Below are 17,122 nucleotides of genomic sequence, written 5' to 3' on the forward strand. Positions count from 1 at the left end.
TCGTTCTTCAGAACTAGGCCAGGACCTTTATTTTATTTTCATTTTGTGGAGTTTGGCATACAGTCGTTCCGGCAATATCTCCTATGGGACATATTTATCCATTTTCAGATTTCTGCTCTATTAAATAACTTAAATAGTGCTGTTTCATGGTTCTTGTTTTTTGTCTTTTTAGGCAACATAATTGAACGGATCTATTTGAGGGCAACCTCGACTGTAGATTATACAGGAAGGAGACAAATAGCTCATCACATTATATGATACTGTGATGCTTTAACTGGCAGAAGATATCTTTGGGAAAAATATCTCTAGAACCAAAGGACTTCGAGCCAACTTCCATATATTAAAAAAAATAATTGAAACCATAGTTGATTTACTGAACATAGCAACACTGATCAGGTATGTCCACTACCATTTATACATCTTATTTTCATTTATAGGCTGTTCGTTATCTTGTGAAACCTACTTGAGTGTAAGGTGAAGAAGAACGTGGACTGAGACTATGCTTCCACTTTCAGCTAGCTAGCTCACTTATCCTCACCATAAAGTTGTTACTCTGAGCTATGGCACACGCATTCATTTGATTCCATGAGACAATGAGTGACTTATACCCCTCTCAAAGTACATAAAATAGCAAAACAGGTAAACTAACAAACTCTTATTTTTTTCAAATAAATAATCCCAACAAATGCTATTTTTAAAAACATTCTTGCTAAAAAAACAATTATGCTATAATTTCACATCTCTATGTAATACTAGTTCAAAGTACGGCGCCTCAGATCAAGCAGCTACACATGGGAAATTACATAACTGGTACTTGATCATAATCATATTTTAAGTGAATATTATCACATAATATTTTATATCAAATATCTGTAGCATCATAACTCATCTATCTCGTACCTATTAACATTTAACTTAAATTAAGACATATTTATTACACCTGTTCAAAAGAAAAATTGTGGCGAACTCCATACTTTTACACCAATTAACTGAAAGTTCCCCTACTAAAAAGAAACTAAGCTCAAAAAATTATTAATGCAATAAATTGAATTACTTACATGATATTGGCTTTGTGAATGGTTGTCACCTTCTTGCGTCCATGTTTCTTAGCATACTCAAAAGCATACCGAGCTACACGTTCTGAATTCTCTGATGTTACCACTTTCATGCTTTCCACTACACCATTCACACTCTAAAAACCAGAGAACAATTGTTCAATTTAGTAACATTAAATGGTGTGATATAACTTTATATATTTGGCAACAACAGAATTATTATAGTCAGTGCCATGTCTCAAAACATTTCACAAGCAACCAATTCAGACACAGCGCACACACAATGAATTCCTTATTTCTTCTATTTTTGTGAATGTGTTTGGCACTTGGGCAAAATACTGACATCCAAGTATTTCAAATACAAAATACTTTTAAAAAATTAACCAAAATACATTTGTATTTCAAATACTCAAAATACATTTGTATTTCAAATACTCAATACAATATATAGACCTAAAGAAATAAGAATATTACTGAAAATCTAAAATATTATATTAACATTAAAAGTAAGTATTTTTATCTTGAAGTTTTATATAAACATTGTAACTGAACCTTCTTCCTTTTCCCAGCCAGCAATGAAATTATGCTACATCTGAATAATTACTGCTCCCTTTAAAAAAAAAACAGTTTCTCAAGAAGATTATCAGATAAGGATCCCCTTGCTTGTGAATGAATAAATCCTGCAAAACAGAACAGTCTTTCTACAGGCACAGAGGAACACAAAGTTGTATTATACTTTATAAAATTTGTTTCGCTGTTGGGTAATTCTCTAGAGTGCACAGGGTTGTCCCTTTGCCATTGAATAATTTTATGAGCTCATACTCTGCAGTAGACAAGTTCTTTTCTTTTTGCTTTTCAAATTCTGTTGTACTTGAGTTGAAAACACAAAAATTGTTTTCATCATCTGAACTGACCAAAGGTGTAGTAGTGAACTGCTCAGCTGATTTCAGACACATATTCTGTATCCTCTTCTCATCATTTGGTGAGGTAGTGTCAGGTAGCCATCCCATCTTGAATGATGGGTGGAAGCAAGCTGCCAAAATAGCTCAATTTGCTTTTGGGGTCAGATCAAACATCACTTTAAATCTTGATGAAAGCGAACTTATTAGGATTAGAGTTACTTGGAATAGATGGCGTAGATTACTAGATAACAGAATATGTAATCTGTTTTTGAGGGAAATTAATGTGGGCAAAAGTTGGCAGTAATAGCACGTCTTCTCATTTTGCATTAAATCAAGGGCTATGACAGTGGGTTTCAGAACTGCACAATATTCTTCAAGGACTGAAACTCAACATCTTTGAAGGTTGGCAATCCCAGTTTTTCACATATACAGTACTGTTTATATCATGTTTGAATTGCAATATTTGAGAGATTGAGTCATAAAGAGAATTCCATCGAGTTGGGCAAGGAAATTTTAATGAATATTTCAAGATGTCTGATATAATTTCTGAGGATTTGAGTCTCCTAAATACATTCCATAATGCTGAAAATTTAGCAAGTGTTGGGTGATGGATCCTTGATGCTGTTGGAGATTTATGGCATTAAGGAAATCAGTTGTGGCAAGAAAAGTAAGTGTATGGCTAGGCACATCTGAAATGGGTACGCAAATAAGACAAAAGTTCATTTTTCAAATTCAAATCCAAAACTTGAAGGACAAGAAGAAGAAGAAGAAGAAGAAGAAGAAAGTATCTGGAGTCTTTGAAATACAAAATACATCAGTTTTATGTATTAAAATACAAAATACTTTCGAAAATCCTTACAAATTACAAAATACAAATGTATTTAAAATATATATTTCAAATACTGCCCAGCTCTGCTATAGAGTAATAGCTTACATTATCCATTACGATAATGGAAGCTTCCTCTAAATTATACATGAATCTGTGTACAAACCAGTCTGTGAAATATGTTGCATTAATTTCGTTGTTGTACCAGAAAAATCTTGAGCCAATCCAAATAGTAAGATTGCTTCCTTTGCAATAGGAAATTTTAAGTTGTTCTCTACCTGTAGGAACTTGCCCAATATATTTTTTAATATGATTTTGATTGACTCACATTTCATCGATATAAAATGTAGGTCCTGTGTCACCACTGTCCCTCAAATTGTGTGGAGTCCTGAGAAACTTTATTCCAGCTGCAAAAATATAGGCCTACCCATGCTCCATGAGAAATGTTCTACTGTCTTATTTCTAATACTAGAAACTGATATTCAGCTTGATCTTCTAAGAGATTATGAAAACTATGTGCCAATGATAGCATGGCATAAGGTTGGAAAAACAGCTTCTGGTATTTTTAATACTCTAAAATCTGAAATTAGTAACATGTTCGTCTACCGCAATATCAAGCACTTCATTGAGACTATATCAATACTGAACTAACATGTGCAATAGATTAATATAAGAATCTCAGAGCTATTGAAAATGGTGGCGGTTTATGTCTGTCGAAATGCTGTATTAGAACAGTGATGATTTGTGAGAGAAATATAGCAAAAAGACAGATATTCCAAATGCTCAGACAAAGACAGAACTGAAAGCTTATCAGTAGAGACGAGAATTCCATGCAAATGCATGTTTTTATAGCAACATAAGACATAGCTCAAACTTAGTACTTATCCATTTCATTACTTTCCGGTTCCAAATATGTGTACTTTTTCTGTGCGTATTTGCAAGTTTTGGCCTTTTTTGGGATAAAAATATGCATAATGCATATTTAAGCAATTATTAGCTTAATCATGCATATAATATATATATATATATATATATATATATATATATAAAATATTCAGTATAAATGCACGTTTTAATGTTCTGTGGACACCATAGTTTCTCGATTTTTATGTCCCTTATTTTAGCCTCATGAATCAGGATTGAAAAAGGAAAAAAAAAAAAAAAAACTAAATAACAGAAAAATTAAATAAAATGTTAAGATTTTCACAATACAATGTTAGAAGACTTTTCCCTGAACAGAAGTTCACTTTTACAACACTTTACCAACGACCCTCTACAGACTGTGTGTCATAAATGGATTTATTACGTTGGACATTTTGATAATAGTAGAGAGGAAATATAGAGGGTTCATGGAAACTGCCGACATATAATTTAGGTCAAAAGCACTCTCTTTCAGGGAGGTTGTAAATACTCTCTTTTTCCTTTTCCAGTAAGAGTAGCAATTTAGATTCTTCTAAAATTGGAATCATTCGCTAAACTGTCTAGTATGTGAACCTCGTAAGTAGTTAATGTGTTTGTTTATTCTGTTTGCGTGTGTTAATGTGGTTCTAATATACCTCCAATTAAATGTTCCAAAAGCATACTCTTTGCTTTGCACAGTGGATTATAGGAAAAGATTTTATTAGATCATATGGGGATGTTGTATTTTGCGATTGTTACAGTAAAGAGATAAGCACTGCTATTCTGTTTCCGAATATTTTCTACGACAGTTGTTCTTTGCAAAACATTACAAAACTTCTTTAAAATAAATTGGACAGGGTCATAAATGCATAAATGCAAGCCCGGACTATGGATTCTTTTGTTCAGTGAATTAGGTTATTTGTGGCGAAAACTTCAATTAAGAATTTGACCTGACAGTGTTACAAATATGTTCATTTAAGTTTGCACCCAAATCAATTTAAAAATGTTGTTGTCAACTGTGCAAAAAAAGTAAAATGAAATAAGAAATTTGAAACAAAAAAGACAGTGCATATTTTAATGTATTTTTCGCTTGATTGTGCATGTTTCATAGTTTGATACTGCATGAATGCATGCATATTTTGGAATTTTATATTGCATGAAATTCTCGTCTCTACTTAGCAACAAATGCCACAATCCGTTTATTTTCATCCTAAAATATAATAAAGAATATAAAGTATTATTGGCATATTTGTGTGGCAATACTGCTCGCAACTGCTCCAAAAAAATTTCAACAAAGTCATTATCAGAAATGCTGTGGCTGTAACCCTGAGAATCCTGTTCAAACGTTTCTACTTTCCAGGTTACACTGTCATTCACATATCACAGTATGAGAGTCACATAATATTTTGTACTACAGCACTGCAGAAGTAGTGACGTATGACCGTACCTTTAAGATGCACCACTTGTCAGTGAAAATAGAGAGACCTAGAAGCACAAACCTCATGCTCCAACATGGCGTACTCTCCTTCTGTGTTCTGCCTGACAATGATGATGTCGATGTCCTTGTGCCTCGCATGCACCCCAGGGTAAGATTTGCAGTGCAGCACGTTTATGTAAAGGTCCAGCTCATTGCGAAGGGCAACATTCCTTGACTGCACTCCTCGGCTCATGCTTCCAGTCTCGATGTTTCCTACAATGCCATAAAATAACTGCTGTAAATAGAGGAATGGGAATTTGACATAACTGAAGGGGAAAGTCTCAACTGTTATTTTGTTTGGTAATAATTTCTCAGATTTTAATAGGTTGTCAGTAATCTCAGTTCTGGAAATCCCTCAGTGTGTATTAAACTTCAGTCTCTCAATTATAACCACTCCTCATAATTTAACACATGAATCCAACAAAAGTGTGGACATTGGACATACAAATACACTGCCGAGCAAAAAAAAAAAAACGCAACACTTGAATAAATTTGAAATATCAAACCATAATACAAATTATAACAATTTTGTGTGCCTCTAGGGACCTGTCTGTGTTAGACAAGTGTTAATTCATGTTTTGGGAAGGAAAGTGTACCCATTGGGTCGTTTGTGACACCCTTTTCGCCACTTCCTGTCCCATACTGTATATTTATTGCTATGCCATTAAAATTTACAACCCTAAACACAAGCAGCTAAAACAAAGTTACAACACTATAGTTTTCCTTTTTTTGCCTATAATGGAATTCTGTGATATTGAACTCAGTTTAAAACAGCATTTAAGAGAGTTAAGATGCCGTTAAAGCCCATGAATGCCACTAGAGCAGTTGTGTTGGTAAAGGATGACCACAGTTTACGTTATGTGGCTCAGGTGTTGCATACAACTCCGCTGACGTTTCATGTACAGTGCAAAGGTACAAGGAACTTCGTTCATATTCTCGAAGACCGGGAATGGTAGGAAAAGGTCAACTTCTTGCTATAGATGACCAGTTCTTGCGCCTTCAAGTGCTGCATAATTGCCACACCATTGTGGTTGAAGCCAGAAATCGACTAGACCAAGTGCGAGGTGTGAATGTCAGTGAGTGGACTGTGAAGGAGGTTACATGACGCTGGCCTGATCTCCAGATGACCTGCTCCTGGCCCAGAACTTACAAGACAACATCGTCAAGCTCGCTTACAGTTTGCAAGGGAACATCAGGAATGGGCTGACAAACAGTTGGGAACAGTTTTGTCCTCAAATGAGTCCTGATTGTGTCTCAGATCCCAAGATGGAAGAGAAAGAGTGTGGAGGAGGACTGGAAAAAGGTATTCTCCATGCAACTTTTCATCAAGGACAGCATTTCATGGTGGTTCATTGATGGTGTGGACAGACATAAGTTTGACTGCATGAACAAACCTTGTTTTGTGGAGGGTGAGTCCCTTACTGCCCATCGCTACATTGAATAAATTCTTGGGAAACATGTTCTTTCCTTTGCATCATTTATTGGTGACAATTTCGTGCTCATGCAGGACAACACACGTCCTCATGTGGCGCGATATGTCCTCTAGTACCTCAATGAAATAGGGATCCAACTCATGCAATGACTGTCACGCAGTTTTGATCTTAATCCAATTGATCATCTGTGGGACATTTTAGGAAGGAATGTCCGTCAACATGCTCCAGGTACTCTTCAAGAGCTACGGGGCCATGTATGCAACACCTGAGCCCATAATGTAACCTTTTCCAAGATGACTGCTCTAGCGGTGTTCTCTGGGCTTAACGGCATCTTAACTCTCTTACATGTTGTTTAAAACAGAGTTCAATATCAAAGGATTCCATAAAACACAAAAAAGAAAACAAGAGTGTTGTAACTTTGTTTTAGCTGCGTGTGTATAATATGGTTGTAAATTTTAATGGCACAGAAATAAATATAGGTTGAGGGACAAGAAGTGGCAAAGAGGGTGTCGCAAATTACCCAATGTGTATATTTATCTTCCCAAAACATGAATTAACACTTGTCTACCATGAACAGTCCATAGAAGCACACAGTAATGTTATAATTTGTATTATGTTTTGATATTTCAAATTTATTCAAATGTTTTTTGTTTTGTTTTTTTTTTTTCTTGACAGTGTACAAAGAAATCAAGTACCAAGTTCTCATCACTATATCATTTGCTTTAACATCTTAATCACAAAATTATCAAAAGCTCTCAAGCAGTTGTGAGACATATCAAAATTTGAGAAAGAAAAAATTCAAATTGTTTTCTGCAATAGCTTTGCTTCATGCTGTAGTGGTATTATATAAATCAGTAATGACATAAAATCCATAATAGTTGGTACCTCTGTATTTGTGACATACACGCTGGATGTTTTGCAATGCAGGGTGTCTACCGAAAATGTGAAACAAAAATTGGTTACTTTCTAGTTACCACAATTTAATAACTACTCATAAGTACAATGAAAGAACAATCACATTTCAGTCATTTGACAATTTGTCATCAGACTTGTTACTTAAGTTCTCTGATCTTCAAAGGACATGGACCCAACTTCTCCCCCAGCTTTCTAGACTGTATTCAACTCGCATATATGTAATCACTGACTACTGATCATCACAGATCAGGCAGCGGCAGCAAGTCAAGAGAAGCAGAGTAATATGAGTAATTTCGTTACCCTCGAACATTCTTACTTACTTACAAATGGCCTTTACAAAACCGGAGGTTCACTGCCATCACATAAGCCCGCCATTGGTCCCTATCCTGAGCAAGACTGATCCAATTCCTAGCATCATATCCCAGTTAAATCCATTTTAATATTATCCTCCCAGATGTCTCAGCCTCCCCAAAGATCTTTTTCCCTCTGGCCTTCCAACTAACACTCTATATGCATTTATGGATTCACCCATACATGCTACATGCCCTGCCCATCTAAAACGTCTGGATTTAATATTCCAAATGATGTTAGGTGAAGAATACAATCAGTGCAGTTCTGTACTGCGTAACTTTCTCCATTCTCCTACAACTTCATCCTGCTTAGCCCCAAATATTTTCCTAAGCACCTTATTCTCGAATACCCTTAACCTCTGTTCCCCTCTCAAAGTGAGTGTCCAAGTTTCACAACCATACAGAACTAGTAATATAACTATTTTATATATTTTAACTTTCAGCTATTTTAGAGCAGACTGGATGACATCATGAACATTCTAGTCTTTTAAATTTATTACATTTCGTTACCTTCGTTACCAACTGCTTAAATTAGTTACTTTCGTTACTAGTGAAAAGTCTGGCAATGTTCCTGACCTCAGCAAGTTTCATGGCCTTTTCCCATTACAGTGTTAGTGCCATCAAGGTTAATTTTACCTTGCATTTACACTGAACATAGAAAAGTGTACATACATTCACAAAATAACGATCATCTGTTACTAAGCATGTCCACATCTTTGGAATACAGTATATTCATAGAAACTCTACGTAGCTCCTCACGCAAGTTACGAATTTCTCTTCTGACATTTTACGTTCAGGTATGGGGATTATTGTTATCACTGCATCTTCAAGCTTTCCCCAGACATAAAAATCAAAAGAATTCAAATCTGGTGATCTTGGAGGCTACACAGCATGACTCACTATTTGATCACCAAAGACTTCACAAATTGAAGTCACTGAAAGTTTGGACATGCAGTAGCATTGTTCTGTATGAAATATGTGTTATTTGCGTTATTTTTTTTCTTCCTGTGTTAGTTTAGGAAAAAAATAGAATCGTTATTGAATTTACACATCTTTCAGAGTTTATCATGCTGTATCCTAAAAAATGTGGGCCAATAATCCTGTGTATACTGATCGCAATACACACCCCAATTCAAATATTTGATGTGGATTTTCAACATTCTAATGACGACTATTCTATTTTTTCAAATGAAATTCATCCAAATGTTCTTTTTTGACATTCCATAGTTTGAACAAATATACTGAAATCTTCTTGCATGTCATTTATTGAGAATTATCACTATATTAAAAATAAATGCCTGAGATGTTCCATGACAGATGTGGCAGTCTCTCACAAGACCATGCAAGTAGACTTCTAACATCAATAACCATTTCCCATAGAAAGCATATCAAGCTACTTTGTGGTGTTTGGAAAGGTTTAATTCTTTTACTGCTAATGACATGCAGAATTGTTTTTTATCCATTCAGAAATAAATGAAGTTATGTAAAAAGAATTTCAATGAATAACAGACATATTAACCTTTAAAACAGACATACTAACCTTTAATTGCAACACCATTTCTCTGGATGGATGTAATCGCATATTCCAAATCTACATTGGTCTCGCTCTTTGGATCCATCTGAACTTCTTCAAAATCCACAGGAACACCTGCATACCTGCAAAATAATTGGATATTATAATTATAATAATGGTTAATATAATTATTACAATTATTATATTTACACAGTGCAATACAAAAAAAAAATACATGCACTGCATACCCAAAATACAGTCACAGAAACAAACACTGAGAGGTTCAAGGACCCTGCCAATTGCATTTCATCAAATTTTAAAGATTATAAGTAAAGTTATATGTCATCTTCCCACCTTAGAGCAAATACAACTGAAAAGTAGTTTGTGCCAATTGTTACACCTCTTTCTGACGCATTGTTATTGCCAGAGGACTTAGTCTATCTCAGAAGCCGGAAGGAAGTAAGTTCAAAATCTCCATTTTGAGATATGGTGATATGAAGGTTCCACTTTTTCTAAATGTTCTCCTTCCTAGACACTATACCAAAATGATATGAAATGTGGTATTTATTATTTCAAATGAAGATTACTATTGTGTTAATTGCTTTATTTTACCTATAAATTGTAATTAGTAATAAACTTCTTGGATTTTGGTCCTCAGAAACCTAGCACACAGATTACTATTTTTTAGTAGGTTATTTTACAATGCATTATCAACATCTTAGGTTATTAGCTTCTGAATGAGATGAAGGTGATAATGCAGGTGAAATGAGTCTGGCGTCCAGCACCGAAAGTTACTCAGCATTTGCTCATATTGGCTTGAGGAAAACCCCCGGAAAAAACTGCAACCAGGTAACTTACCCCAACCAGGAATCGAACCCAGGCCACCTAGTTTCACGGCCAGACGTGCTAACCATTACTCCTCAGGTGTGGACCCTGATTACTATTACTAATATAGCCAATAATAAATGAAATGATATGAAATAATTCTAAATTACAAAATAAAATAACTAAATACGAGTTTGAAATATCAGTAAACAGTGGCCTACTTATATAATCATTTAACTGCCATTTTTTAAGTTTAAAGAGTAAAAAAATTACAATGCACCTGCCTGACAATGAACAGCTAATCACAAACTGGTAGATTAATAAAAACAAAACTCCCTTCTCTTCTATCTGATCATTTTTGGCACATTTTCTTTTAATACTGTCTTTCTTCTTACGATCCACTCCTATATTTTTCTCACCATATTTACCAAAATAATTTTACACCATTTTATCTTGAAAGTTGATGTGTGCACTTCTACATATAGCAAAATCAGTTCAAAATTGCCGTGATCGTGTGGTTAGCCACTGTGCCTTATACTATGGCAGCCAGGGTTCGATCCCCGTCTGAGTTATGAAGGAATGTTTGGTGGACAAAGTGGGCAAGAGGTGTTTTTCTCAGTGTTCTCCAATTTCTTTCACCATTATCATCATTTCACCAATACTTCACAATGACCCACACTCCATGAGGTCCCGAGCCAGGCCTCCAGAACAAATAAAAAAAAATGGCTCAAACACTTTTTTTAATAAAGAGCTACTGTATAAAGAATGTCTGCTTCTCTTTAATAATAATTCCCTGGCATAATATGAGCCAGATTTTGAATAAGTCTGCATTTTATCGAGACAACTTAGAACAAAATGCTAGTTATGGAAAGAATGACAAAAATTACGATTTAATGTACGCTCTCAAATCACCAAAATAACTTCACTTTGTTGCTTTTCATGAAATCTTTTCCAAGTTTCCGACTGCCTCATTCCTTTCCATCTTCTTCCTGGGATTGCTTTAGCAACAAAAGAAATTTCGTCACTTATTTTTAAATTAATGTTGGTCACCATAACAGTAGCAAATATGGAAACATTTCCTGCTTTGAACTTTGCCTAGATTATGTAAAACAAATGCAACATTTATCTTTTATAGGAGAAAAGTTTTCTGGGCTATCAGACTGCGGTCTGTTGGTTGTGAGACCAAATGTTTCGTTTACTGCTGCGGTGAACATCTTCAGTGGTGTAGAGTACTGGTGCGGCTGATTCTAATGTGCGTGCTGGTGACGTTTGGTCACACAATCAACGGACCACGGCCTGATAGCCCAGAAAACTTTTCTCCTATTGACACCAGCTGTGAAAGCCTACACTCGAATATTTCTCTTTTATCCCTTGAGTAAGTCTCTAATGAGCAAAACCTTCAGAAAAATGTTCAAATTGACCTTACATATTGATGGTGTTGGGTAAAGGTAGTCAAATCATTTTTTGTGCAAATGGAGTTTTGTTCCCCAGTGAATACACAAGTTAAATTCTAGAAGTGAGTGTGCAAAAAAAACAAAAGAATATTGGCATTTGATGTGTTTTATTTATGTAGAAAAAGAGTCCGAAGTTTAATTTCCATTTATCTCAAAACTCATTCTATAACTTGATCTCCCTTTACCCAAACACCATCGATTATTATTTCCTCCTTGTACTGCACCATCATGAATGTGGCAGGTTAAGAGAAGATGTTAAGAATTACTGACACTGTTAACAATGAACGACCATCTCGTTTTTCCACTAAATCTCGACGTTCTCATTGGTTAATGTATGAGGATTTTAAAAGTAACTGGTGGTGGATAGAGGGGGATTTTCAACGTAACAGTAATTTTTATCAAGACAATTGCATGAAATTTAGTGCCTTGAACTAAAAGACATATAAAACAATATAACTCATTTTTTGTAATCTATTGGTGCGTATAATTTAATTGTGAAAAAAAAATGGTCTAGGGGGAGTTCTGAAACTAGGGTTCACATATGCTAGTCTACATCTCGTAAAGAAACTGCAACATTATTACACTGCCTTACCTAATTAAAAAAAAAGGATATTTCTTAATACAAAGAAACTAACCTCTTTAGAAAGCATCATCCACATGCAAGTATGTCTGCCATCATGTTATGTACATACCTGAATACTTCCTTCACATAGTTCATGAGTTCTGGACCAATTCCGCTTCCAGGTAGCATGGTAACAGTGTGGCGACCTCCATACTGAGCTTTTGGGATTGCAGCCTATACCAACACACAAGCTGTTAATGTTATCACTCTCGTATATTTTACATTGTATAACATCTATGAATAGAGGATAAAATTAAACATTCTAGAACATCAAATATAGTAGTATTAGTAGTAATATTTATTTATTTAACCTGGTAGAGATAAGGCCGTCAGGCCTTCTCTGCCCCTCTACCAGAGATATAAGAGATATAAAAAAAAAAACTAACTGCATTATGTCAAATTTTGAAACTAAAACTGAAAAACTGAAGACATTTTATACACTATGACCCATGCAGTTAAATCCATAATATATCAAACCAATACAAAAGCAGTTTCTGATACAACTACTGCCATTGCGTTCCCATCTAGTAACTGAAAAAGCTCGTATTCTCCAATCTCTTTTGAGAATAAAATTACTACTTACAGAAAGGTAATATTACTAACAGAAACTACAAATATGGAGACAAGAACGACCACATAAGAGAATTGGATCCATTAATTATACTTGTCAGTGTATACACACAAATTCAAATCCTGACTTGAAAAAAAGAAAACAGATTAAAGTCTCAGAAAAAATTCTCACTTTGTATGAATGGTTTTAGCCTATTTATGAAATTAATACGTGATACAATACTTCCTGTAATTTATACATTTAACTACATTGTATATATTTTTAAATGAAATAACTTAAAAAAGGCTATGTTGAAGCATTACATTTCCCACATCACTGTTAATACAGTAAAAGCCCAACAGAGTTTCAACAGATTTAATGCGAATTCAGAATGTGATGGAAAAAAAAAAATCATACTTTCAAATATAGTAAAACGTCGTTATAATGAACGCCAATATGACGAAATATTCAGCATAACGAAATTATTTTCTGTCCTCTACCTTTTTCTAACAAAATTTAAAAATATTTCAATTCAACAAATTCCGTTTTTACGAATAAAAATCAGTATAACGAAATAAAAATAATTCACTTCCTTACCAAAAAAAAAGTACCTTTTTAACGAAAAATTATTTTAAATATAGGATAGAATTTGTTAGCAAGTAGAGACATATTTTATAATAATAATAATAATAATAATAATAATAATAATAATAATAATAATAATAATAATAATAATAATGCAATTGCATAGTGACCACGTGGTCATTAAATATTTGGCTAATGTAATCACTACTATGATGGAGAGCACTTTGAATTCTGTGTTAGTTTTTTCATGCAATTGTTCCCTTGTTTTCCCCATTTAGTTTCCTTCTACCAACCACAGGTCACTAATCTCGCAACATGGCGCCTCCAGTCACAGCTGACTAATCTCACAACATGGCTTCCCAAACAACACGGCACCTCTTGTCCTGCAAAGTGCTTCTTAAAATTTGAATTTTGTCCTTTTCGTATGCCTTTGTTTAATAAGCTTTTGCCTTTAAAATGCAATATAAGTTGAACTTCTTTTACATAAAGATATTTTGCAGACCTACATGCAATATATGCAGAATTTACATCGTATGTAGATGTCAAAACAAGCGTACTTAGATATGAGGAAATTTCACAGGTACCTAGGCCGTGTCTCAAAGCTACATTTTCAGTTGAAGTGAATTAGATTGGATTGTTGACTAAATAGCCGGATGTGACGTCGGAAGTTATGATCCAAAGCTACATAGTGCATAGCAATCAAGTCCATAGTAGTTAGTAAACGAAAATGCTTGCTTGATTGCTGACTTGTTCACTAAACAAACATGGATACCTCATCAGAAATTGGGGTTATTAAATCTGAAAATGCTTTGGAAGTGAAATAATGTAAATATAATGTAGAATAACACGTTAACTTTGAACACTGGCATTGTTAGTACCTTCTGTACAATGTTTTAAACATTATTATAATATATTAATTCCTTATCTTTTTCACATAATTCGTAATGAAACTGCATTAGGACATTGCCTTCTTAATTTAGTGCTGCACTGTGTCGTCATGGTTTTTAGAAAAATAATCTATGAAGAAGGCCATGTTTCAAGCATACATTTCCAAAGCTCCCTAGTGTGTAGTTTACAAGCCACCTAGTTGCTAGTCACTAGTGTGTAGTATGGACTTGAGCTTTGAAACACGACCCTAGAAACTAGTCATATTGGCATTTTACTACAGGCCTATTAACCCTTAGGCCTGTTATGGTAACAGCAGAGAATATTATTTCCAAGTCATCATTTATCAGTAAACATCAATTTTATTCAGCATTTTGTTTCTTCAGTAAGAATTTTTTTGTATCATACTCAAAAGTTTACACAATGTAGCATTTGAATTTTTTTACCAATGACTGTGTTATCCATCCCAGCATCCTCATCTATGAGCCACATGTCAAAGCTGTAGTTCTTTGTGCCACTGTACATATTGCTTTCAGTGCATCATAGATGATGACTCAATGATTATTGGAGGAATTATGGAATGCCAGTATGAAAAGTGGGACTATCCAGCAAAAACCTACCAGCAAGCACTGTCTTCGTCCACAACAGATTCCACTGAACCTCCTGGTATTCGAACCTGAATTACCATCGTGGGAAGCTGATGCTCTAGTAGTGCACCTTATAGAACTAGCATATGGAATCCCATTAAAAATCCTCACTTAGAGTAAATTAATCTAAGGTATACCATCTAATCCTCCTGTACCATCTTTGGTCACTCTATAATTGCCATTATCTGATATACTGCAGAGAATTATAATGTGTCAAATACGTTCCCAAAAACGGTGTTATATCAGGCTTTTACTGTATAAATTTATACTGATGTGATTAAAAACTATACAGACGGAGGAAATAAAAATGTCATTTCGAAATGTGTAAAATTGTAAGTTATTAAATTTTACCTAATTTCGGGTGCAGTACAGCATCATGTTCTACATTAATTTCTCAGCCTGCTGGCCAAAAAATTGGATTTCTTTATGTAGTTATTTACAAAATTGCTCCACTCTACAAGTGCTATACAAATTAAACCCAAAATTACTAGAACTGTTAACTACTGGGAGAGTAGCAATAACTCACTGTTAATTTTTTTTACATATTAGAAACTAATTTCATATATATGTAAATACAAATATTTCTATATGACGTTCAAAATGTTGTTATAATCTCAACTGTACTTATATAACCACACGTAGTAATAATTGTAGACAAAAATATTTCTTGTTCTTCTATCAATTTCTTATATTATGTATTACAATTTCAATGCTGTTTTATATCACAAGTTTATATACACTACTTATAAACAATTGATATAAGAAAATCGTTAATAATTGTTGGGATAGCAGAGCATGCATGTGCAAATAATGTGTTATCTACAATATACCATGAATTCATTTGGCATGAAATATCACAAAAGATAAATTAGGTTACTGATAAAGGGATGATTTATGTGACAAAACATTTCTTGGGAATTTAAACACTGTCTCTGAAGGACTGAAGAGATGGTGCTACACTTCCACGACTACTGTACATTACAATTATTCACAACTACACTAAGGAATTATGCATGCTCCATTAAAGACTAACTAAAAAATGTTAAGATAAAATCCAATGTATTAGCACAAAATATAAGGAAAACCTGGAAATCTTAATGTAATATGAAAAATAAAGCAGAACATGTGTTGAAACAAACACATATTCTGTGTGCATTGTGTTAAATAAGGTTCACTTGTTATATTGAGGTTCGAAGTTAAATTTCACGCAAAACTCTATTGTTAAGTCATGAGAAGAGTGTTACATAGGCCATCCACTTTTGAGAGCAATTGCAAGATCATACTCACAACACGTTTAGCCAGTGGAGTTTTATGTTGAATATCAAAATCTGATAGGGTTGCTGCCTAGAAGTAAAAAAGTAATTATTAATTTTACCTTAACTATACATCAAAGTCTGACTCGCAAACAGAACCACCACACATTTCAACATGCAAAACTGGAAGTAGTCACACTGTACAGCATAACAGAGGAAATCTCACCACTCTTATGTAAAGCAAGACTGCACAGATTGTAATATCAAATTCCTGCCTTCCAGCTCCTGGTAAGCCATACTATCAACAAAGCTACATGTTGCTTTAAGTAATTATAAACATAGAAGAGTGTAGTGTCTGTGTATTCTGACAGAATGTGACTTTTAAGTGGGCTAGAAAAGGGCAAAGTACACCATGCGAGGGTTGTCAACTTTCATACATCCCAGGATCTCTTGCAATTTGCCCTAATTTATAATGATTGCTTGTCAACAATACTCCCTTGTGATCCCAAAAAACTGTAGCCATCACCTTTCGGTTCGAGAATGTTTATTTGAATTTTTTTGGCTTGTTCGGGGATTAAGTGTGCTGCTTTGACTGTTCTTTAGTCTCAGAATTCACGAATTGTACCCATGTCTCATCTCCTGTCACAAATCTCTCCAGAAACTGATCACAATCATTGTGGTAATGCTGAAGGAACATTAAGGCTGAGGTCATTCTCTGAGCTTTAGTCAGTGAGATTTTTCGGCCCCCATTGAGCACAAAATTTGTGAAAACTTAACTTTGCAGTAACAATTTCATAGAGACTTGTCATTGAAATTTGTGGGAAATTTTCAGAGAGTTCAGAAATTGTGAAACGACGTCTTTCACACACAGTTTGTACAATTTGTTGAACAAGTTCATCAGTCACAATTGAATGTCGTCCTTGACCTTCC

The 17,122-nt window shown here is 34.4% G+C and overlaps 1 protein-coding gene across 4 annotated transcripts in view; it reads right to left on the reverse strand.

Moving 5' to 3' along the window:
• The window catches only part of LOC138708047 (isocitrate dehydrogenase [NAD] subunit gamma, mitochondrial-like), an 87,086-nt gene that overhangs the window by 50,120 nt on the left and 19,844 nt on the right, over positions 1-17,122 (reverse strand). For 3 of the 4 annotated variants that reach the window (XM_069838161.1, XM_069838160.1, XM_069838163.1), the window contains exons 2-6: positions 16,227-16,283; positions 12,343-12,446; positions 9,399-9,514; positions 5,183-5,373; positions 1,059-1,192 (exon numbers count right to left, since the gene is read on the reverse strand). In XM_069838161.1, coding sequence (XP_069694262.1) covers positions 1,059-1,192; positions 5,183-5,373; positions 9,399-9,514; positions 12,343-12,446; positions 16,227-16,283 — 602 coding nt within the window. The remainder of the gene's footprint in view (positions 1-1,058; positions 1,193-5,182; positions 5,374-9,398; positions 9,515-12,342; positions 12,447-16,226; positions 16,284-17,122) is intronic. The other variant, XM_069838162.1, reaches the window with a different exon arrangement.

Source organism: Periplaneta americana, chromosome 10 (genome assembly GCF_040183065.1).
Source record: "Periplaneta americana isolate PAMFEO1 chromosome 10, P.americana_PAMFEO1_priV1, whole genome shotgun sequence".
In the NCBI taxonomy this organism is placed as follows: Eukaryota; Metazoa; Arthropoda; class Insecta; order Blattodea; family Blattidae; genus Periplaneta; species Periplaneta americana.